Source organism: Dipteris shenzhenensis, chromosome 32 (assembly GCF_047967505.1).
Source record: "Dipteris shenzhenensis isolate YYH24624 ecotype China chromosome 32, Dip_SZ_1.0, whole genome shotgun sequence".
In the NCBI taxonomy this organism is placed as follows: Eukaryota; Viridiplantae; Streptophyta; class Polypodiopsida; order Gleicheniales; family Dipteridaceae; genus Dipteris; species Dipteris shenzhenensis.
Window position 1 is genome coordinate 27,326,342 of NC_141627.1, and position 25,080 is coordinate 27,351,421.

Consider the following 25,080-nt stretch of genomic DNA (forward strand, 5'->3'; position numbering starts at 1 on the left):
GCATTGGGTGTTGACCCAAGTGTGTAGGCAAATGCTATGGCAGTAATGCAAACACAAATGGCTTCTGTATTTCAAGTTTTGACTCAGAGCTTTATTGAGATTGTGCATAATCCAGCTTTGATGCCAAGGGCAGAGGCACAACCCATTCAGGGTCCACAGATGCATGTGGGACAGCCACTACCAGAGCCACCGACACCAGTGGTACAGCCACTATCAGAGCCACCTACACCAGTGGTACAGCCACTTGCATTGCCACAGAGGCAGGGACCAATTGGGAATGAGCATGGTAGCAATGCTCAGAATGTGCAGAAAGGGCAGCAAGCCTAACCACAGTATGTGGTTCAGCCTACACACTTTGGAGGAGGATCCATATTTCAGGCCATGACCTCACAGCCAGCCCCAAATTCTTTGTATGCTAATGTGGGGATACAGCCTGGATTGCAGGGAGCAGCCCTATGATGTCACACACTCAGCCAGTACCACCTGTTCCTGCAAACCCAGCTGTGGGGGGTGTTCTTCAAGCTCCTACAGGACCCCAAGGACAGCAGCCACTTTATTTGCAGCCCCCTGGCTATGATCAGCTGGAGCCGAGGCTCAAGATGAAGGATTACAAGGAAGGGGGGGCAGCAGTGAAGTTTGAGACCTTCAATGATCATGTAGATAGAACGAAGGCTCTTACTTTCTTGTAGCAATTTGATTTGGCTTTTGCTGGAGGGAACTTCAGAGAGTCTTCGAAAATCAGGAAGGCAGCCACATTCCTTAAGGGAAATGCCATGCAGTGGTGGTCTAACCTTCTCCTTCAGGGCCAAACACGTGCTACATGGGTTGAATTTAAAAAGGCATTCTCAGCTGCATGGCTCACCACTACTTTTGAAGTGGATGTCATGAATCAGTGGCATAACTTGAATGCTAGGGAATGCAGGAATCTAGAGGATTACAACAAGAAGTTTTGGGATGCGCTTCTACCTGTGAGCTCTTACAGAACCATCCCCATTTCAGAGCAAGCTGAAAAGTATTGTTGTGGTCTTCCCAAAGAGTTGAGGGACTATTGCACCGAGACACATATTTCCAGCATGTCACAGTTGATAGAGAATGCCAACACAGCTTACTCACTCATGCAGGGCAGAGTCTCAGGTTTCAAGAGCAACTTCAAGGAGGAGCCAAAGAAACCACAGCAAGCTGGAAAAGTCCCTCTTAATCAAAGTTTGTGGCAGGACAAAGGAGAAAACAACAGCCCTCTTCTTTCACTCCTGAGGAGAGGAACATGTTGTTTACTGAAGGGAGGTGTTTTCTCTACAAAGAGACGGGTCATAGGCCAGCAGATTGTCCTGACAAGAAGAGGAAAGAACCTGCAGCAACTTGGGCTGACACTAATCAAGGCAATAGAGAGGACCCCGTAGGCAAGAAGACCAAGCCAAGTGCTGGCCATATACTTGACATTATTGGGGGTGAGCATGATGAGAAGAAGGCAGAGATGAGCAGAGCATGGGGCAAGATCAACATTGTCTGTACTTCTTTGATTCAGGAGCCAAAGCAAATTTCATTACTCCTGAACTTGCAGCTCAGTTGGGTCTTCAACTAGAGGATATTGGTCCTCTTCGTGAGGCCAACATGGCTAATCCAGAGCTTAGTACCTCTGTCACTCCTATTATAGGGAAGCTATGGATTCGCATTCAGGGATATGTGGACTATGAGGATTTCTATGTGATGCCTTTACCTGAGTGTGATGTTTTGCTGGGGATGCCTTGGATGTACCGTGTGCATGCTATCATAGATACACATGATAAGAAGCTTACTTTGACTTATAGGGGTAAAACCCAAGTCATAGATGTAAACTCGAAGGGAGAACCAGTCCCAGTTGTATCCGCTTCGGCGATTTCCTCGATAATGAAAAAGCATCTTTCTGCGTATTTGATTTTTGTCAAAGAAAAAGAACCAGATGAGGATAACTCTGATTTTTCCAAGCTGGAAAAACAGCAAACTGAGTTTCTATTTCAGTTTCAAGATTGTTTTTCAAATGAGCTCCCAGAGATGTTACCTCCTGAGAGGCCAGAAGATCATACCATTGATATCATTCCTGGCAGTTCTCCACCTAACCGACCACCATACAGGCTGAGTGCGGCACAGCAAGAGGAGATCATGTGTCAGGTGAATGAATTGTTACAGAAGGGGCTGATTCAGCCAAGCTCTTTTCCATATTGTTCTCTCATCCTACTTGTGCAGAAGAAGGATGGATCTTGGAGAATGTGTATTGACTACAGAGCTTTAAATAAGATCTCTATCAAGAATCGATTTCCTATTCCATGCATTGATGATATCTTGGATCGATTAGAGGGATCAGCCATCTTCAGTCGCATTGACTTGAAGAGTGGCTACCATTAGATACGAATCAGGCCCGAAGATGTACATAAGACTGCCTTCAGGACCACTTTTGGGCTTTATGAGTTTCTTGTTATGCCATTTGGTTTGACCAATGCTCCTGCTACCTTCAATCGTATGATGGATCGTATTTTCAGAGAGCACAGGAAGTTTGTGGGTACATTCTTTGATGACATTATTGTGTACTCGAAAGATGAAGAGGAGCATAGGCAACACTTGGCAGTTGTTTTTGCAGAACTCAAGAAACATAGGTTACTGGTCAACACCAAGAAGAGTGAGTTCTTCATGCCAGAGATACATTTCTTAGGACACATCATCTCATGAGATGGAGTGAGGATGGAACCTGCCAAGATAGAGGCAATCAAGAATTGGCCTCCATTGAAGAACTTACATGAAGTTCGTAGTTTTCTTGGCTTGTGTTCATACTACAGGCGCTTCATTCACTATTTTGCTGAGATAGCTTCACCCTTACATGCTTTATAGAAGAAGGCAGTGCCTTTCCGCTGGGGGAAGAAAGAAATTGCAGCATTTAATGAGTTGAAAGAAAAGCTATGCTCCGATCTTGTCATCATTTTGCCAGACTTGCGAAAGCCTTTTGTTCTTCAATGTGATGCAAGCGGCAATAGTGTTGGTGGAGTGCTTATGCAGGAAGGCAAAGTGGTTGCATATGAGAGCAGGCTGCTTCGAGATGCTGAACACAACATGAATGCATATGAGCAAGAGTTGGTGGCTGTAATTCATGCTCTTACTATGTGGAAGCACTATCTTTTAGGTGCTGATTTTTATGTGCAAACTGATCATCAATCGTTGTGATACTTTCTCACTCAGAGAAAGTTATCAGAAAAGCACATGAGATGGGCAAACTTCCTTTCCATTTTTCATTTTCAGATTGTACATGTGGCTGGAAAGAAAAATGTAGTGGCTGATGCACTTTCCAGAAGGCCACGTACGTAAGCTATGTCCAAGAAACCACAAGTATCTGCAGTTACCATTGCTTATCACAATGAGCTAGATGCCATGAAGGAGTAGTATGCCACAGATGATGCTTTTGCACGTATTTATGATCAGCTTATGGAGGGCAATAGGCATGATCATTACACACTTAAGGAGGGATTTATGATGATGCATGGAAAGCTATGTGTAACGTAGCCATTGAGGCATAAGGTGCTCACTAAAAGTCATGCCCCACCGTATGCAGGGCATAGGGGTATTGAGGCTACAGTAGCGGTAGAGCACTACTTTTATTGGCCTTCACTACGGAAGGATGTTGAGGCTTATGTCAGGACATGCATCGCTTGTCAAAAGGTGAAGTATGATAGGCAGAAACAGCCCGGTTTACTTCAGCCTTTGCCTATACCAAATAGACCATGGCAGAGTATCACCATGGATTTTGTTTTTGATCTCCCTCGCACTCCTTCTGGTCATGATGGCATTTGGACCATAATTTGCAGATTCAGCAAGATGGCTCATTTCATTCCAATAAGGAAGAAGATTACTTCAGAGCAGATGGCAAAGGAGTTCTTAAAATCTGTTTTCAAGTATCATGCCTGAGTCTATCGTGAGAGATAGAGATCCACGGATGACCAGCATGTTCTGGAGAGGTTTGTTTGAAGACATGGGAACTTCACTGCTGTTTTCATCTACTTATCATCCGCAGTCTGATGGTCAATCAGAAGAAGCAAATTCTACAGCTTTGGATTTACTCCGATGCTATGTGTCTGAGCACAAAACAAAGTGGGGATAGTACTTGCCACTGATTGAGTATGCATACAATAATACAATGCACTCTTCCATGGGCAAGGCACCGTTTGAAATAGTGGAAGGAGCGAGGAAGGTTCCTCCTATCTTGCATACAAAGGAGAAATTTTTTGTCGCAGATGAGTATGTGGAGGATTTATGGGCAGCCTATGAAAAGGTTAAGTATGCCCTCCAACGCAGCCAAGATAAACAAAAAAGAGCTGCGGATAAGCATCGCAGGGACTTGGTTTTCACTGAAGGTGATTGCGTGTTGCTGCGTTTTCTTAAGCACGCCTCAAGAATAAGAAAGGGAAGGTAAAGCTGTACACTAAGCTGAATATGAGGTACTACAGCCCCTTTCAAGTTCTTGAGAAGATCAATGAGGTAGCTTATAGGCTGAAGCTACCTGAGCAGTGGACCATCCACAATGCTTTCCATGTTAGCTTGCTGAAGCCTTTTCATGGAGAAGTGCCACAGGATATGCCAGTCAAAGAGCAACCTGAAGTTGATGAGCAAGATGAGGTCTTGATTCCTGAGCAGATTGTGGCACATAAGGAACGGAAAGTTAATGGTAGAGTTGCCAGACACTATCGTGTGAAGTGCAAGAACTATCCTACGAACGATGCGATCTGGATGGAAGAGAGTGAATTGGCAGATTCACCTCAGATTTTACAGCTCTACCTTGAGGCATTTGGTCTCGAGCCTACTGCGGTAGTCTCTCATGCCGGTTCAACAGAGCATATGTGTGGAGCATTACCGGATGCTCATGGGGGTGGTAGCACCTCCGCACCCACAGTGTAGGCAGGCTCACAAGATATCTAGAGGTCGCTTGGTGACACTACGGTTTCACCTGAGGCACTGATGCTGACAGTGTTTCTGCCATGAGACTTCTATGATGAGTGATCATGACACTCTAGTTGGTTGATACACTACCATACGGATGGCTCTGCAGTTTGCTACATGTACATTGTATTTTTGGTACTTCATGTGACCGACCACACGTTAGAACCGTTCGGCCCAGAGCCATCCGGGATCCTCTGGGGCTCCAAACGGGCCCCGCAACCCGAGAGTGGGCTGCCCCGGGAAATGCTCCGTCTACCCTCAGTGCGGTCAGTCATGGGATGCCTTCCCGCACTTGCATGTAGCCTAAGTTCGCAGTGTGCCAACTCTATCTGAAGCCGTCTAGCCATCAGGCCACACATGGCCCCCATCTGGTGTCCAAACCAGGACCTACCAGATAATGAGCTACTCAAATGCCTTCCCCTCATATGGGGGGCTTACAAGTAGAGTTAGCTGGTTCCCGCGTAGTTACACGAGAGTGGAGCATTGATATCTAACATGTAGCACTTAGTAACATTTAGCACTGAGTAAGTTTGTATTATTGATTATGGGCTATTTTATGCCTATTGTGACACCCTTTTCTATTTGTTGTAAGGGACAGCAAACAAGATAGTTTGCTATTTCAAGAGGGGGGTATGTCACGGGGACGAGGTGGTGATGGAAGTGTCTAAACTAACTGTCACTGAATTTGGCCTAGGGTACCAAGCTAGGGGCCTTAGTTAATGCCCAAAAGATACCTATGATTTTATGTGCAATAAGTGCAACTCTTGGTGCTATTAGAGTGGTTTCATTTTCTAAGGTCATTGGTTTGGTTCAGTGGGGTCATCCTTTAAAAACTGACCCCCTAGAGATCTACAGAATAGGGTTATTGGTTCCTTTGCACTCAGGTCATGGTGTACCATCTGACCCCCTAGGGGCATTAAAAATTCCACGTCTCATTTTGCTTATGTGTCTGCTGGTGGCCTATCTGCTTGCCTTGTGTCACTCCTGGAAGGCCCTGGAGCCCTTCCTTGGCTTTCCTTGCTGATTTGAGACTTCACCCCTACCAGGGGCAGCTTCATTCATTCATGGCGGATTTCTGCGGCTCTCCCTTTGCTTGCTGAAGTGGAATCTCATGCTTTCTTCGTGACAGTTCTCCTCCCCTTGCAAAAGTAGGATGAGAAGCGGACAGCAAACTCTGGTAGGAGGGAGCTGCCTAGGAGTGTCTTCCAGCACCAGAAAAGATCAGAGAAAAGTGTGTCCAGCAAGCTGTAGCAGATCAGCCAAGAATACGTCCACCAGAACAGAGTTTACAGCCCACAAACAGCTCCGTTTTCAGTGTGCCTTGCACCAGGCAGGAGGAGGAAGAGAGGCGCCCATGAATATGGCTTCAAATACAGAAAAGAAGAACTTCTATCGTGAAGAAAGTCGAAAACAGCTTCAAAAGTGGCCTAGAATGAAGGCATTCAAGTCCCGGAAGCATGCCAGGAACAGAGGGAACCAAGTGTTTCGGGCTGAAACAGGCTCTTTCTGTTGGCTGAATTCTCATCTTCCCTTTCTACTCTCTGCTCTATTCTTATTGAGTTCCTGCTAGGTTGGATGCCCTGCCGTTGGCCGGGGAGAGGATTGGGGCACCGGTTGTGATACTCTCTTCCTGGGGTGCAGTGGTTGGCCTTGGGCTCGGTAATGGCTTGGAAATGGGAAATGCATTGCTTGGCATGCTGTCAGACTGGTCTACTTGTGAATATGCATGTCTGCTGAAAGGAACCAAAGTACTAGCACTGGGAGTTCGTCACTAGCACAGCCACGGGTTGGCGTTGTATTGGGTTGCACCTGCGGGTGAGCTCTTGAAGGGAGTCCCTTTGTATTTTGAGCTAACCAGATTAAATAAATACTGCAAGGGGCGCCAAGTGTTGGGGCCAACAGGTGTCACTCTCTATGTTTCTGAGTAGGGGCATTCTAGCCTCCCTTGTCTTGAATGGTTCCATGATGCTGTGCAGTGAAGTTCTATGCTTTGAGTTTGGTTTGTGAACAAAGGTAATCATTTAAGTTGGCTGTATTTTCATCTTTGTGAGTTAGTAGAGACAGATACACTGCCCTTAGTGTTCTAAGGCCGGTTATAGGGGATGTGAAGGAGATCGCTTGGGCTGAGAAAGAGGAAGCCACGGGGGCTCAACAGAGAGAGAAAGAGTCTCCATGTGTCAGCAATGTATGCTACCATATGGGCAGTGTCTATATGCTTCTGCAGGGCTGGCACAGGCACAAAGGAGAGGGCAGCAGGGCCAGCAAATGAGGCAAGCCAACAAGGGCTGTTGATGCCTATTTATAAAAAGGTCTTCATGTTCTTCTATGGATAGATTTGGAACGAAGCAATACAAAATATAAAATGTGCTCATGGATCTCTATGAATGATGCTTCTGTTGTGTGGCAACATCAATCGCTCTTTTGCTGATTTCAAGCTGCCGTTTTTAACTCCTCTTTCAATAGAATAGTGAATCTCTGTTTTGACAAACTGTAGTTTATGCATGAATCGTTGGTTATGTACAACAGGCATAAGAGTTTTTTTTCAAAAAATTTCCAATTCAACTCCAACTTCCACCAGCTCTCTCTTTGAGAATGTTTTCATTCTTGACTTGTATTTCAGAGTCCTGTTTGCATTCCTTTCCTGGTTGAGTGGATGTTTCTAGGGAGGTTGCTAGTGTCATGGATAGGAACTCTGTTGAGCATTCCACACAAGATGTTTTCCTATGACCCTCTTTTGTTTATTTCTACATGCACATGCACACGCACACACGCATGCACACACAATGTGCCCCAATTCTTTGTACTATAGCACTAATCAAGGCATCCTTTAATTCCATGCACAGGAAGTAAAGCTACAGTTATAGATGGAAAGTCTGTAGCTGATAAGATCAAACAAGGGGTATCAATGGATGTGGCAATGATGAAGGAAGCTGTTGGAAAGGTTCCTGGATTGGCAGTGATTCTTGTTGGTACTCGCAAAGATTCTGAAACTTATGTTTTTAATAAGACAGTTGCATGTGCTGAGACAGGGATAACCTCTTCGTGTACGAAGCTGCCAGAAAATGTATCAGAGGAGGAGGTTATGAGTGTTATTCGAAGATACAATGATGATTCTTCTGTGCATGGAATATTGGTGCAGCTTCCTCTTCCTCAGGTGACTGCAAGTTTCCACAATTTACATTTGTTCAGTTTTTCTGGGTGTACATTTCCATCCTCGAGGAATAATCATATGTTTGGATCCTAGATGCATGCAAGCGTTGTTTTGAAGTGTGCTTTCTAGTGAAGCAACACGTAGAGCTTAGTGTCATATAAAGAATGAAATTGCAATCAAACCAAAGAGCACAGGTCCTTTATGCCTCTATCTGGGCCCAATTGTACAACTTCTGATTTTGACAAAGACAGTTGGTGCTTTTGGTTGAAGTCCATACATTACATGAATGGCCTATAGTCCAAATTCTAATACAAGTAGATACTTGTTCCGATTAGTTTGTTGTATACTAACATATGCTTTAAGCGTATCTTCTCATCATATATGTAGGGGTCTCTATCTAACTCGTTATTGGTTGAGGTGCAACAAAGGGAATATGGGCCCAAACCTCCTCTCAAGCGGACATAAATGGCATCTCACCTGTCTTTTTCTCAGATGCTGCAACTGTGTCTGTACTGTTCTAGGCCTGATGGTCCAGAAGAACTATTTTGGCACGTGAAAAGTGATATGAGTACTGTTAGTGGCCATATGAAGAGTTTTGTGGGTTTTAATGTCTCCCCGCTATGGAGTCTAGAGGGAGGTGGGATGTCTCGTGTGCTTCCGATTGTGCCGGTTTCAAGTCGATCAGTTTACCAGAGCCTGAGTTTTGGCAATTAAAATGTGTTGGGTGTCGTCGAGACCCCATGGTGGGGTAGCATGGTTAGATTGTCATAGGAGTAAGGTGTGGTGTAAATAGAATTTAAGAGAGGAGTCTAGGAGAGTGGGGGTTTCTCGAGAGTGTGGAGAGGGGACAAGCACCGGGTGTGTGCTCATGGTGGATCACGTTATGGATATTTTGTATAGTTTTTTCGTGGAAGAAAGTCAGGCTTTGGAGATGTGCCCTGTTCCTCCTTCACCCATGCTTGAATAGGATGCATACGAAATCCAGCACAGAACACAGCTCAATTGTCATGGGGGGAGAGATTGCAAGCTGCAAATTTGTGATGTTGTTATGAAAGTGATTGATTGCCTATCAATCTAGGATGCTTGATGGGGTAGGCATACCGGGTAGAGTGTGGCATCTTGAATCCATGATACACTTGAATTTACGGAGGTGCCAAAAGGAGATTGACGGAAATTGGAGGTAAGGTAGTGAGAAATCAAGATGGTGGAAAGAGGAGTATTGTGACATGGAAGGAACAGTTAGACAATTGTTTTAATGGAAATATGAGGGGAAATGGATAGAGAATGAATAGACTAGATGGAGGTTCCTATTGGACGTCCAGGAAGGACCACTCCATCCTGTTGTAGGCCTTCTTGAAATCCAAGAGGAGGACGGCCAACAGCTATGACTCCTCCTTGGACCAATCCACTGCCTCCCAAAATGTGAAGATGTTGTCTAGGATGCTGCGCTCTTGGACGAACCCGGTCTATGTGTCGTGAATGATGTCAGTAAGATGGGGCCATAACCGCAAACTCAAGACCTTGGCGAGGATCTTGTATGCGGTATCAAGAAAAGTGATCTGTCTCCCCTGCCGGATATCTGACCTATCTCCCCCTTTCAGGATCAAACAAGTCCACCCCCTGCTCAGGGACTGAGGGAGGGAGCCCGTGTCAAAAATCTCCTGGCAAGCTAGTCGGAAAGGGGTGGAGATGATCTCCCAGAAGTTCCGAAAGAAGGCCGGAGTCAAGCCATCCTTGCTAGGACACTTCTGGGTCGAGAGAGCCTTGAGGGCTTCCCAGAGCTCCTCATCCGTGAAGGGCTCCTCCAAACTACTGCACAAATCCTATGAGACTACCGTCGGAACGTGATCCCAAACTACCTCTCGGGCTACAACACCAGTTGAAGTCATCCTCTCTGTCTGAAAGAGCTGGCCATAAGAACCTATGGTCAGGTCTAAAATCTCCTATGGGTCAGTGTGCATGACGCCCTGCGGATCTCGGAGATGCTGCAGCTGCGTGTGTGCCGATTGGGGCCCAGTGGTATGAAAAAACATTTTCGTGATCTTGTCCCCCTGTTGTACTCATTGGCCCCGGGAAGAGTGATAGAACTCAGCCCGCCGAATCTCCGTGTCCTGAAGCTCAAGGCGAGCGCTCTCAAACTTGTCCCTAAGCCACTGAGATCCTGGGTCCTGCTCCCTGAGCCGCTCTATGGAGGCGAGCTCTCTCCTCACTGCCCACTCATGCTCCTGAAGACTCCTCTTCCGCCTAAGGGCATGAGCCTGCAACTCCTCACTGCTCCTTTGGATCGCATTGGCCACCCATGAAGCCCAACCCTCACATGGTGCCGTCTCTGACTACTGCCAAATCCCTACCATGACCTCCTGAATCTCCTCGTCCCGCAAGAGGCCCTCTGGAATGCGGACCCCCTTTTGGAGAAGACCTCTGTGGGGCTGCTCTAAGTGACGTACTATTGGAGAGTGGTGTGACATCATGGTACCTTTCAGAATCCCGATAAAGCTGTCTCTGTGTAGTGCCGAGTCCCCAACGTAGAAGCGGTCTAGCCTCTCAAGCAGTCCATCATGTCTCCTCTGTCCAAAAGAGGAGGAGGCTGCCAGGTATCCTACTGAAATCTGGCTCTCGCCACGGGTCTCTGCCACTGATCATGAAAATGAATTGCTCCCAGGTGCTCCGCTCTGCTGCTGGCATCTGAGAGAAGGAGGCGCCGTCCTGTTTATCCTCCCCAAACTCTAGGTTGTTGAAGTTCCCTCCAACAATCCAAGAATCTACATCCGGAAGACACTCTCAAAGCCTCCTCCAAAAGGCCAGACGGTGCTGTCTGCACGATGGGGCATACAGGTTTAGGATCCCAATCCTGGACTCTCCCATCCTAACTCCCATCCAAACTGCCCGTCCTGGGATAAGCTCGCCTTGATCATAGACCTCTAGAGCCACTGTCTGTGAGACCGAGATGTAGACCCCTCCGCTCCATCCTACTACAGGGGACCACACCTCTGGACCTCTCCTTGGGAGAAGGTGGTGTTGCTGTCTGATGTCTGATGCTGAGAACATATGCTCCTGAATCAAAAGGATGTCCACTGTCTGCCCTACCATTGCCCTCTGCAACTCCCGCCGAAGGATCAGTTACTGCGGTTGACTACGAGCACAGTCGTGGAGCCCGTGCACGTTCCAACTCACTATGGTCCAACTCATGAGGACGGGGATGCAGAAAACAAGGCTCTCCTGTGAGTGGGTGCTTGTTCCAGAAAGACTGCCTTATGTGACTTTGCTGGGGGTTTTGACGGCGGGTAGTCCGTGTTTGTACGTCGACGTACCAAGATGGACACCGGCTCAATGCCAATCTTCCATGCCCGCTTCATCATGAAGGAGACTTCCACCCCGAACAACTCCGCACACTTCTGGAGTGGCTAGTAGTATGCCTGATCAACCTTTGCCTCAAGCGGCAACCTTTGCCTCAAGCGCACACATCAGCTTGTCTCGTGTGAAGCCCAGCTGAAAATTCACCTCCGCACCATGGGCGTGCCAAGGTCCAGTTCCTGTGACTCCATCCACTCGTCCATCATGCATGAAATTTGATCTTCTATAATAGCATCAAACACCACTGGGGACCACTTCTCCAACCCTGTGGATGCGAACCCTCCACTTCTCCAACCCTGTGGATGTGAACTGGAATCTCCAAACTGGGTGTGTCTGGGAGCCCACTACGTTGATCGAATCCCCTTTCCAGGGCTGCAAGACCACAAGCGTTACCTCCAAGGGAAGAGGGTAAGAGTCTGGAATCTCCAGATAATTGTAGGGTCCCAATCTCCAGAAGTCCCGTGTCGCCCAGGCTGGAGATGGGAACTGCTGACCGGGAGGACGAACCCCTTTCCTCTGGCTCCCTCCTCGACTCGACCGGATGCTGCGGTGAGGAAGTAGAAGGGGACGTCGTCTTACCCTTGCCCCTACTCACCTTGAAGCTCAAGAAACGACATTGTTTTATTTGCGAGGAGCAAGGCCACACTTGGAATGATTGTCCTAAGCTCAAGAACCAAATGCAAGTGCCAAGACCAAAGCTCCATGCATGACAAGGAACCAAAGCTAAGGAAGCTAACCAAGCATCGATGATGATAGGTATGTCTGTAAATGTCATTACTTGCCCACATTCTTGTAATTGCAATTTTAATAATTCGTATTTGGCTCCCATGACCTTTTCCGAGCTTATGGAGAACTAAGGGACCAAAGAGTTCATTGACTCGGGCAGCTCTCGCAATTTTGTGAACTACAAACTTGTGCAGAGGATGGGGCTGTCAGACACCTAGCGATCACACGTACGAGGAGCAGCTTCTAGCTGGGAAGCAGTTTTGGAATGGTAAGGTCGACGAACTTTCTATCCGGATTCAAGACTACATAGCTGCTCTTGCGTTCTATGTCATGCACTTGGAACATGTTTGATCGGAATAGAGTGGTTAAAAAAAACCCACGATATTCGGATTGGATGGAAAGATCATATACTCTCTTTTTTGGACAAGGACACCCAATTTTGTATTCAATGTGATAATATTCCCTCTTCTCAGGGACCTATTGTATCTGCGATGCAGCTTCGGAATATAATAACACTTCTCATTATGATGTGTATCAGTGTTTTTTGATTCCGCTTTCTTCATTTGTTGTCTCAATTAATAACAAAAATGATGTAAGTGTGTTTGAACACCGTGAATTGAGAACATTTTTAGATGATTTCATAGAATGTATTGCCTGCACAACTGCCGGAAGGTCTACCTCCAGAAGAGGCAGTAGATCATCGCATAGAATTAGTACCTGGGGCTCAACCTATTAGTATTCCACCTTATAGGATGAGCCAACTCAAGGAGGACGAGTTAGCTTCATAGCTACAAGATTATCTGAATATGGGCTAATGATTCAATAAAGTGACAATTAAGAACAAATACCCTCTTCCTTATTCAGATGATTTGATAGACCGTTTGGATGGAGCGAAGTACTTCACTAAGATTGATTTGCGTACGGGTTACCACCTAATACGTATCTATGCTAAACACACAGATAGAATTGCTTTCCGAACTAGGTATGGCCACTACGAGTTTCTTGTATTACCTTTTGGTTTGATCAATGCTCCTGCTACCTTCCAGCAAATGATGAACGATTTGTTCAGAGATTATTTGGGCAAATTCGTTGTCGTGTTCTTAGATGACATCTTGGTATATAACCGATCGCTAGAGGATTACATTGGACACCTCCAGATTGTCTTAGTTATTTTAAGACAACACAAGCTCTATGCCAAGTTGAGTAAGTGTGACTTCTTTATGAAGGAGATCATTCACTTAGGACACATGATTTCTTTAGAAGGTATTAGCATTGATCTAGATCGTATCCTGAAGATTTTGGAACGGCCCATCCCTCAGACTGTGAAACAACTTCGTTCTTTCCTAGGATTTACGGTCTTTCTATGGAAGTTTATGCGTGATTATTTGCACATCACGGCACCCTTGACCAACATATTGAAGAGTCGCGAACGCAAGTGTACCTAGCCGATGGAATGATGCATTGAACAAGGCTTTTGAAACCTTGAAACAAACTATCAAGGAAGCTCATGTTCTTGCTTTACCCGATCCTACTTGACCTTATGCTTTAGAGGCCAATGCGAGTGATTTTGCTATTGGAGTAGCTTTATTCCAAGAGGATAGACCTGTAGCTTTTGAAAGTAAATAGCTAGACGAGACCCAATATCCTTAGCCCACATCCTTAGCCCACACTAGAAAAAGAACTGTATGCAGTTGTGTATGCTCTAAAGGTTTGGAGACACTGTTTATATGGTTCCAAGTTTCTTGTATTGACAAATCATCAGTCAATCAAGCATGTGTGTAATGGGTCGGAATTGAGGGGAAGAAAGGCTAGATAAGCAGAGTTAATGCAAGATTTTGATTTTGAATTACGTTATCGAAAGGGTACAATCAATAGTGTGGCAGATGCCTTAAGTTGAGTCAAGTTTGTAAATGCTATGTCTTTTACGGAAATATCCTTAGACCTATTTCAATCCTTAAGAGGGCTCTGCGCAATTGATAGTCCTTTCAATTCTTATTGGCAAAAGGTCCAGGATGGGAGCTCCATGGTTGACCAGGACTCAGGGATTGTGCCACCTGCGGTACAGGTGGCGAGAGGTCAGTGGATGATTAGGAACGGCTTGTTGTTCCGGAATGGAAAGATATGTGTGCCATGTTTTGGATCTTCGATCCAAGATTCTTTGGGAGTGTCATGATGCTCCTAGTGCTGGACAAGCTATATGGTTTGCCATCCGACATAGTGAGTGACAAGGACTCTAAGTTTACAAGTAACTTTTGGACACTTGTTTTTGAGAAGTTGGAAACTACTCTAAGTATGAGTTCCTCAAATCATGCACAATCTGATGGTCATACAGAGAAGGCTAACCAATTGGTTGAAGACATGCTTCAGGCATATGTTTCTAAGAGACGGTCTTTATGGGAAGATTATCTCCCCATGATTGAATTTGCTTACAACAGTGCAAAGCATTCAAGTACAGGTTATAGTCCTTTTATGCTTATGTACGGGTTATGGTTGGGTTCAAGGGAATTCAAAATGATGCTGCAAGGACATTCTTGCAAGACATGCAAGAAATGCCAAGGAGTCTATTAGAAGTGTCCAAGATCGGGACAGATTTTATGCTAATAGACATCGTTCACCCAAAGAGTACTTTGAAGAAACAATGGTGTATTTATGTATTCCTAAGGAAAAAGAGCCTAAATATTGGTTTGGTTCCGAAATTATCCCCCAGATACTGCGGTCCGTTCAAGATTATTAAAAGAATTAGACCAGTTGCATATAAACTAGAATTGCCTCCTGATGTTAAAGTACATCCAGTGTTTCATGTCAACAGACTGAAAGAGTTACTGGGTGCGGATGATCAACTTGTTTCCTCTCAAGAAATAATAGAAGTTACTAATTTGACTTTTATTCCACACGAACCTGAGAGTATTCTTGAATTTCGTGAAAGACAGATTCGTTATAGAACTATCACGAAATACAAGATCAAGTGGAAGGATTGTGTTGAGGAGGATGCAATATGGGAGACATTACCTAACCTCCAGAGGACATTCCCGGGTTTTCTAGCGAACTCAGGAGTGAGTTCTTAGAGGAGGGGAAGTATGTCATATGCACGGATTGGTATCTGAGGTATATTGCGGTACACAAGACTAGCTCAGGTAGCCTGGGGAGGCTTAGGGCTAGGCAGGCTTGATTCTCAGGTTGAGTGGCAAGGGTACGAACTAGATAGAGGTCTCCGCTATTTTTGGTGCATTGGGCCCGAGTCTATGGAAAGGAAGCCGATGGGAGTAAGTCTAGCTCCCTAGTGCTAGGTCTGATCCTAGATTGAGTCGCAGGGACACACGCTTGCATCTTAGTGGAGCCCAAGGCCCAGCAGCAGATCCGAGGCCTCTAGGCATCACTTGGTGGTATGGGACACTAGGTTGGTTAGGATCTGGTTGGGAGCTCGTGCTAGTAGCTCAGCTTGTGGCTCGGAGGGGACATCTCCTGATTCGGGATCTTATCCCATAGGTGTCATGATTAGGTGGTGAGCAGCCTGCTCAGATTCCTCACGTTTGGTGTGTTCTTATATTTGCTTGCAGGTCATAGGTTTCAAGAGTGTTGGGGTCGAGGGCACAGGGCGGATTTGTTAATTAAACATATATTTCGTCTGCATGGATTACCCAGATTTATAGTGTCAGACAGGGACGTTAAATTCACCAGTCATTTTTGGACTGCAGTGTTTGAGGCATTAAGGTGAGTTGGGAATGAGTAGTGGGGATCATCCTGAAACGGATGATGAGACAAAAATAGTCAACCAGACTTTAGAGGATATGCTTAGAGCATATGTTTCATTGAGGTAACATAGGTGGACAAGTGGTTGCCACTATTAGAATTTGCCTGAAAACAATTTTCTACAGGAACGAGTTGAACTATGGTTATAGACCAGCAAACCCAACTACGGTTGGGATACCTCAGAAAGTGCCTAGTGCCGCGAACTACATGGTTCGGATGCGGGAGATGCTAGCATTTGCGAGAGCTAACATCCGCCAAACTATGGATAGAGCTAAAGTGTATTCGGATGAAAATAGATCTGTTAGAGAATTTAAGGAAGACATGTGGCATGTAGAATCATCTAGGGAGTTGTGGGCTTTGTGTACAGCATGCAGGTGAAATAACGTGAGAATTGGAATCGAGCTTGCTGTCACAGAGGTTGGCTGGGAGGATTAACCGAGTGCCATCACCCATGACTTGTGAGGAGTAACCACGTTGTGTGTATCATTTGGTAGTTGGTTATGTTGTTCGTTTCACTATCCACCTTGTGACCAACTGCTGCAAGTTGATCCCTAAGAATCTTCACCTTCACAAGAAGTCATGGGCTGGCTCTCCTTCCTCTATCTTCATGTTGAACAATTGATTTTTGGAGCATGATAATTCTCCCAATGTTCTTGGTTTCATAAAGGTCTTGTAAGATCTTCCATCCTTCTTGTCTGCTAGCTCGATATGAGATATCATACCAATGTTCCGATAATCGTGGAAAGAGTGACTACATTTCTCAAGTTTTACTCCCTAACCTTATATGGATGTGCCAGAATTGAGATGTGTTGGAACTGAGATCTTTCTACTACATCCAACACATTGATAGGTTTTGGGTCCGTACCTTCCGTTGCCTCCTAGATCTCCCTGTTTACTAGATGACTATGTACCTTACATCACCTCCCAGCAACACCATCAGCAAACATACGCAATGGTAAGCGACCAAGAGCAGTCTCTATTTGCTGATATGACTGTTGTAGACCTCTCCTAGATCACCTTGTATCCTCAATAGACTTCAGTGGCTGCTGCTGCTCTTCCTGTGCACCACAATCCAGCTCTTCTACAGTGGACAGATCTGACCTTTGTGTGCTCCTGGACTGTCCAAAGTGTTAGAAATGACCCAACAGAGGGTACACGCAGCGGAAATAATGCCCAGGAGCTCACACAGTGTGCGGTGTGGGTGTGGAATCACAAACTTCTTTACTTATGTGCATTCAATAGGTGTGCAGACTCATCAATAGACAATGAACCAAACTAGATAGAGAAACCACCAAATAATATATTTCCGTCCACAACTATGGACACAATACAAGAGAGACAGATCCAGAGTCCCACCAATGGTGTGGTCCTCTGATCTTACCACAAAGTCCTTCTCCTATCTGCTGGCTATCTCTAGACTAGAGTCCGCATGCTCCACCTCGAGCGTGAGTAGACTTTCCGTCTAGAATGATCTTCTCCACCTTGCTGTCTGGAAACCAGTCTAGGTGGGCAGCTTCCTGTTAGCTTTGTCTGCAGCACAAGGTACTTCTTTCTCCTCCTGACTGTAGGCCCAAAGATAGCCCTGCTGCTGCTCCTTCTGCTGGTGGAATTGCTGCTGCAAGTGATAATGAAATGAGGCTCAATGGCCTCTTTATATAGGCCCCAAGGCCTGTACAAAAAAAACCGACTCAGTCTGTATGAAAACCGACTCAGTCTGTATGAAAACCGACCCCACAGCTCCCCATTTATGGGACTGTGGGCTGCCCTTTTGGGGCACTCATTACAAGGGCCCTTGGCCCATCTTTCAAGGGCAGATGCCCTATAAATACAGGGTCCAGCCCCCCCCAAAATCTACTGCAGACAATGCGCCTCCTGTCTAGATCCATTGCAATCTGTCCCAGCCATGCTTCCGCACTTTTCTGTCCATCTCTCCTGCACATAACAGTCCTAGATGTGCTGCCCACATGACAGCTATGATGCTGTCTATGTGGCAGCCCCTTTCTCTCTTTTTCTGTTGGGTTCTGCCCTAGGTCTCCCTCCCCCATGCTCTCCTCATATGGGGGCTTACAGATGGGGAGGTGACCTTTCCAACACAAAGACTCCTGTAGAGTAATTGTCAGAAATTCTGTTGCTGCATGCGGCCACTCCTTTGCCTCCACCAAATGGCTGATTTGCACCCATGGAGTGGATTCAGACTGAACTATGGAATGCCTCCGAAGAGGGCCCTTTAATAGGGTTTGCAGCCCGTCTGACCTGCTGCCGACCTGCTCACAGACTGCCGACAGGTCTATGAGCCAGCTGACTGCCCACAGAGTGGGCCGACCCAGCCTGTGGCTTGCCTCTTCAAGCCCTGCTCCATCCCTGCTGCCCATTGGCATATGGTAGCCAGCCATGGGCTAGCCTTCTCTGCAGGTCTGCCAACCGACCTACAGACTTTAGTCTGTTGCTGTAGTGCTCTTTCCAAGTGGGACAAAATGAATTCTAAAATTTTGGTGTTGAAAGACTGGATTAGCTTTTGCCAAGGTTTAGTTTACATTCTTTTGTAATTATGAAAACACTAATGTATCTATTTAAGATTAAATTGAGAAATGTTGATGCCATTTGTGGTGTCTGGGAAAACACCGCCTGCATCTAGGTGAGTGTCTAGTCCAAAATATTTTGATGTCCAAATCACTAGAGCAGTTTGTGGCTATGCACTAGGAGAATTTGCCCTACTTTTTGACTAGCCGTCTCCTTTAATGCTAGCCTTTGTCATGGCTGAGTCTGCCCTTCACCTCTGGAGTGTTGACAGAAACGTAGTTCGAATACCTTTCTATAATGGATGCTGGTGTATATGGGCATGTAAATATGTGCATATATGTGAGAGCATATGCGTATACTATGGTCTACATCCACTGTTGGATGCTGACGATGTTGGTGGGTATGTAAAGGTAGCTAGGCCCTGCTATGTGTGATGGATAAATGGATGCTGGTATGTTTTGTTGTGTGGATATGCGTATATGTTTATACTATGGTCTACATCCACTGTTGGGACTGATACATTGGTGGGAATGTCAGTAGCTAGTCTCCGCTATGCGTGATGGAGTTTATGGTTAACCTTGTGGGTTACTGTCATACTGTGTAAGTTGCACTGTTTGCATTATTTGGAGAATATGATTTCGGGCATGTTCTCGGATTCATCTCAATATATATGTTTGTGATTGGAAAAGTGAACTTATCTTGCAAGCGCAGATGCCTGATATCTCATGCTCTTTTTGAAGCTCTCAATAGCTCTGCATGTTGATGTTCATTGCAATCATTCATTATTATTCTTGTATTCATTCTTCATCGTAGGTGCAGAAAGTGGCATTCTTCTTCTTTTAACATGTTGTAAAACAGATACTTTGTGGATTTCCCCTCTTGGGATTGCATTACATTACTCATAGTTAATCTCCCTGGCAGCATTTGGAAGAGGAGAAGATCTTCAGTACAGTGAGCATAGAAAAGGATGTGGATGGTTGTCATCCTTTGAATATAGGAGCTTTGGCCCTACAAGGAAAGCAGCCTTTATTTGTGCCTTGCACGGCCAAAGCCTGCATGGAGTTGCTGCTGAGCACTGGGATTACATTAAGTGGAAAATGTGCTGTGGTGATAGGACGTAGCAACATTGTTGGTCTTCCCACTTCCTTGCTGTTACAGGTGAGGCTTGTGTGGTAATCATTGTGTCTTTTATTTAAGGTGCTGAAACTTGCGTTCTCTTGTTAATGTAATGCATTTAAGGAATTCCCTTTTATAATCTTCTGTCCTTGTATTGAACCAATTCTTTGAAACTCCTTTTATGATGAATGAACGTTGGAACTTTTAGATATGCCTTAGCTTGAGTACAGGAAAATATTATAATGACCTTAAGGATTTCTTCGTCAGTTAAGTAAAGCTTGGATGTAATCACCTCTATTGCCCTCTATTGAATAGTTGTCTTCCCAGATCTTTTTATAAGAATGGAAGGACACCAAGAAATGTATGGAAGGACACCAAGAAATGTGTGAAGACATTTTTTCCAGTGAGTATATAAAGTAAATGCATCTGGAAAAAATAATTTTCGATTTTGAATTTTCCTCAACAAGGTGTGTATTACAATTTGGGTAAGCAATATGGTTGTCTGCCTACTGGGAGTAAGTGCTGTATGGATGAGCATTTTCATGGCAGCGTAGGGAAGGACTAGCACATTTCATATGGCACATAAAATAAGCACAGATCGGATTTGTTATATTGTTCTTTTTTGTCATCTATAAAACATAACGTTGGGCTCATTGATGCTCTACCCTTGCGGCCCTAGAAGATTTCTATGACTGTTTAACTCTATCAACAAATTGCAGACAGTCTTGTTGTCTTCGTTTCTTCACATTGAAGCACAACAGAACAACGTGGAAATAATGGAAAGTAATCATATGCTGGGAAGTACAAAATCCAAATACTTACTGAATAGTTCATTATGTGTACATGAAAAATTAGAGGGGAGACAACACCTAGCCTCCTTGTAAAGTGATGCAACATTTCTCAGACAACATACAGAGGACACGACTTTGTAGATCTATCTCCATGCATTCAGATTATCGGTACTCATACTTGTATTAAACTTGGGTGCAGATGCCCGTTTAGTGGCTCCACCCATTCAGCTCATTGTATCTGGTTTTTTCAGCTTCAGTCTTTCGAAGACTTCTTATAAACTTTCTTTCTTTCTGCCTGGCAGATTTGAATTCTTGAATGTTGTTGAGTCAAACTGATTCAAGACAGCACACTTCTGTCGTTATGTTGGGAACTGAGTCAAGACTCACGCTTCTGTACTTGTCTCAAAGGCTATGGTGTTTCTCTTGCCATATGCTGCACGTGACTTGCTTCTTTTCTTTTTCATATCTTTTTGCTTTAATAATTTCGGGTATGTTACTTTGAATGGATATGTCTCGTCCCCCCCCCTCTCATTCCCTCTTTACAGAAATGCAGCCATCGTGATTCACATTCCCATGTGAATAAACTCTCTGACATCCTGAGGACAAATAATTTTATGCACAGTCATGAGCAAGCACTTGATCGGCCTGTGCTTGGAAGATTATGTGGCTTGCTCCACAATCCAAGCATTATCAGGCGATGATGAAGTCATGGCGGGGTAGGTTGCCTCAACTTGCTCTAAACTCTGGCGTGTGAGAAGTTTGCTTCGTTGATTACCAAGCTGGCAGTGAGAGAAAGAGTGTGAGTTCTTCTACAGCTCAAGCCTCTGTCACTTTGCTTTGTTCAGGCAATAAACATGAGAATCTCAGCCCAAGCTTTGATACCAATGTAAGACCAAACCACCTGGCCAAACAGAGGCTCAAGAAAAATGTTCCAATTACTTAGAGATTATTCTCCAGATGTGAATTCTTTGCAAAAGAACTGAGGTACTTGGGACATTATATCCGAAGAAAAGGGGAGGGAATGGCCACATCGACAAATCTAGAAGAATTTGCAAATCTCTTAGGTTTGTTAGGATTTAATGGGAGAGTCATCAAACGATATGCTAAGGTAGCTGTTTTGATTATATATGAGCTTAAGGGAAAGGGAAATACCTCTATCTGAGAGTGAATCTCAAATGGAAAAACCATTTGTCACTGAAACAAACACTAGTGGTTTCATAGGTGGCTCAATATTTCTACAAAGAAGTTGAACAATAGCTTTTGAATGTAAGGGTTACTCGGCATATGAGAAGTAACTGTCTGCTATAGTCTATGCATTGAAGAAATGGAGGTATTATTTATATGTGCCAAATTTGAGATCGTATTGGATCAAGTAAACATCAAATGTATTTTTAATTAGCCAGAGCTTAAAGACTAAGCCGAATGCCAATGGTGAGTGAGTTGAGTTTGATTGAACTCCAAAACGACTTCCTGGAGTCTTTAAAAGGAAAATGTGGGTATGATACTTTGCTAGCATTTGGAAAGCAATTATGGAGAGGGGTACAATGTATCAAAGAGCTTTCACTGAGGAGTCATGGAAGTGGTGACACACCAAAGTTTGTGAATGGACTCAAATGGGAAAAAAATACAAACATACATACATACATACATACATACATACATACATATATATATATATATATATATATATATATTGAAGATGGCTATCTATTCTAAAGGGTAGAGTATGTGTCCTGGATGGTAATGACACAAGGCACCAAATTCTTTTGAATTGTCATGATATTCCTTGTGCTGGTCACTCGGGAATTTAGTGATGTATGTGCTTCTGAAAAGGCATCCTTTTGGCCTGGAAATGAATAAGGATGTCTAGTGGAAGAGGTTTGGAGAAGGGAGCAGGAAAAGGCAGCAGCAAGCCACTGGTCAGGCAGGGTGTAAAGGGAAAGAGAAAACTGAGGCCCCGAATGGGGAAAGAAGAAGCAGAGGAGCAAAAGACTGCTCAAGAGTAGGGTCTCTAGTGGGTGAGGTAGGGGACCGTGTCCAGGAGAAAGTACAGAGTGGTCCAAGTAGAGGGACAAATGCGAGCAGAGGGGCTATCGGAGACTGACAGGAACTCAAAGTCACCTGAAATGCACCGAGGCAAGCCTTCATTTCCCAAATAATTCATCTTTTGCATAAAATTTCCTTTGACAGAAGTTGGCCATTGGAAAATGAGTGCTGCTGAGGAATGACCTTAGTCCTGCCAAAGTTATTCCTGCATCCCTCATTTTTAATAAGACTGTAACATCTTTCCTATACAATTGGATTTTCTTCTGTGGTTGTGGGTGATTTCGAATTCTGGACTAGCATTTCAACCTGTTCCTCCGAAAGCATTTAGTGAACTCCCCTGTTCGACCAGCATCTGCTTAAACTGATGCTTCTTGGGAATGAACACAAAGGCTCCTGTGAACTCCACAGCAGTAAAACAAATTGGTGATTTAGATTGGCCTTTGGAATCCCTCCTATAAATTAGAACCATGATTGCTTGAGAATCTACACGTCTTTGGAGAACGAAGCTTACCTTATTAGATTCTGGGTTGAAATGTGAATCGTTTGGTTACCTCTGAGCAAGCTTGTCAATCTGCTTTAAATGCTGGAGTGTCGGTACATAACGAAGATGAGTTGTTTGTTGTTAGTCTCTTTCTGTTTCAGTGACAGCAGTAACATAGGTGCAGACAAATGCAAGCTGTTATGGTAGTTGCACAATATGAAATATCTTAACAATCTTGGACAAATATTTTTTTGGCAAAAAAAATTCATTTTACTTGTTTGAAAGTGATTTGTTCTATATCCTTCCACTGCAGCACCATAATGTGACTGTAACAGCTGTACATGCATTAACTGCGAATCCTGAAGAGTACACTCGAACAGCAGATGTCCTTATCTCAGCAGCTGGCTCTCCCAACCTTGTGCGTGGACATTGGCTAAAGCCAGATGCTGTTGTACTGGATGTAGGGATCAATCATATTCAGGTATGCTTACCAGAACTGGGTTATTTTGATGTATGAAGTTCTTGTCAACTAACATTATAAATTGATGATAACATAAATGTTCATTTTTTTATAATGAAAAAAAGCTTTTCTAGAATCTTGGTATCCCTTACTGATTCCTATCTATGTTGCCTACATGGACCATACCTCCAGAGTTCAACATCATCTAGGGACGTCCACATTGTTGGTGATGTTTGTTTCGAGGAAGCTTGTAAAGTAGCGTCTGCAGTTAGTCCTGTTCCTGGGGGTGTTGGACCTGTGACCATTGCAATGCTTCTACAGAATACAATGCAGGCAGCAAGGTCAATACATGGATTGTATGACCTCCAAACTTGAAATGTGTCCGTTCAAGCAATTTTGTTCACCTTTTTCTCATCCAGGTTGATTTTTATTTGAATCTCAACCTCTTTGCTCAGAAAAGCCGAGTTTTGTCCCTGTTTTCTAGCATGTCCAGGAACAACACAAGCGTAGGGCAACTCTTTGCTGGTAGTTGAAAAGTCGAGGAGTCCAAAGCATAGTAGTACTTTTATTGTATCGTAAAGCAATAGCATCTGCTTTACTTCCTTTTAAGTAGAAAAGATGGGCGTGCCAAGTGGAGTTCTAGAAATCATATTCTCGAAAGCAAGAATTAAGACCTTCAGCCATTGAGGTTTATATTGTATGTCAGTAGCACTTGAAATTGTTCATATAGATGAATACATTTGATGAAAAATGGGAGACTTACAATGAGGATGGCAAAAAGAGAAAATTTTAGATCCCTAGAAGATCTTTCACGCGATGAAATCCATATTAATATTGAAAATAGTAAACTATAGATCTCATTCCAAGGTCTTTTGAAAGAAGACAATGACACCCCATGTGCTTCACCCCCTGTTTTACAAGGTGACTAGAAGCCCTCTTGTACAGGGGTACCTTAAGACCTGTACAAGGGATGACCAAATGATCTCTTGCATAGGGTGACCAAAAGACCCATGGTACAAGGGATGATCGAATGACCTCTTGTAAAGGGTGGATTAGAAGTCCCCTGAGACAAGGGATGATCAAATGACCTCTTGTTTAGGGTGGACTAGAAGACCCCCCTGGTACAAGGGATGACCAAATGACCTCTTGTAGAGGGTGACCAGAAGAATTTTGTGTAGGGGTGACCAAAAGACTCTCAAAACAAGGGATAACTAGATGATCTGGGATGAGCAAATGACAGGTCAAGTGACTAGATGACCTCTAGTATAAGGCAAGTGACCAAAGGTCTTGTACAAGTGAAGTGATGAGAAGTCTTTTGTACAGTTTGGACCAGAAGACCCTTGGTACAAGGGATGCCCAAATGACCTCTTGTACCGGCTTACCAGACAAATCCTGTAAAGGAGTGACCAAAAGGCACTTGGAACAAGGGATGACAAGAAGACTTGGGATGCCCAAGTGACCACTCGTATAGATCAAGTGACCAGATAGCCTATGGACCAGATAGTCTATGGTACAAGGCAAGTGACCAAAGGTCTTCTTGTACAACTACAGTGACGAGAAGTCTCTGGTATAGGCAAATTGTTGGAACATTGTGGACAATGAGGCGAGTGATGAATCACAATGAACAAGTCTTTATTCATGAGTGGTTACATCTATAGGCAACTGCCTCCATGTTGGTAGATCCCAGATCCACAATCATCTCCATGATTAGCTCAATCAGTTACCT

At 44.5% G+C, this 25,080-nt stretch overlaps 1 protein-coding gene and 1 pseudogene across 2 annotated transcripts in view; both read left to right on the top strand.

Annotated features, from left to right (window-relative positions):
• The window catches only part of LOC147880537 (bifunctional protein FolD 1, mitochondrial-like), a 34,056-nt gene extending 9,999 nt beyond the window's left edge, over positions 1 to 24,057 (top strand). The window contains exons 2-5 of one of the 2 annotated variants that reach the window (XM_087370773.1): positions 7,803 to 8,113; positions 19,382 to 19,618; positions 23,208 to 23,375; positions 23,547 to 24,057. In XM_087370773.1, coding sequence (XP_087226899.1) covers positions 7,803 to 8,113; positions 19,382 to 19,618; positions 23,208 to 23,375; positions 23,547 to 23,729 — 899 coding nt within the window. In that variant the 3' untranslated portion in view covers positions 23,730 to 24,057. Of the gene's footprint in view, positions 1 to 7,779; positions 8,114 to 19,381; positions 19,619 to 23,207; positions 23,376 to 23,546 lie in introns of both variants that reach the window. The other variant, XM_087370772.1, reaches the window with a different exon arrangement.
• Positions 37 to 1,198, top strand: LOC147880538 (uncharacterized; annotated as a pseudogene).
• Positions 24,058 to 25,080: the final 1,023 nt, after the last annotated feature.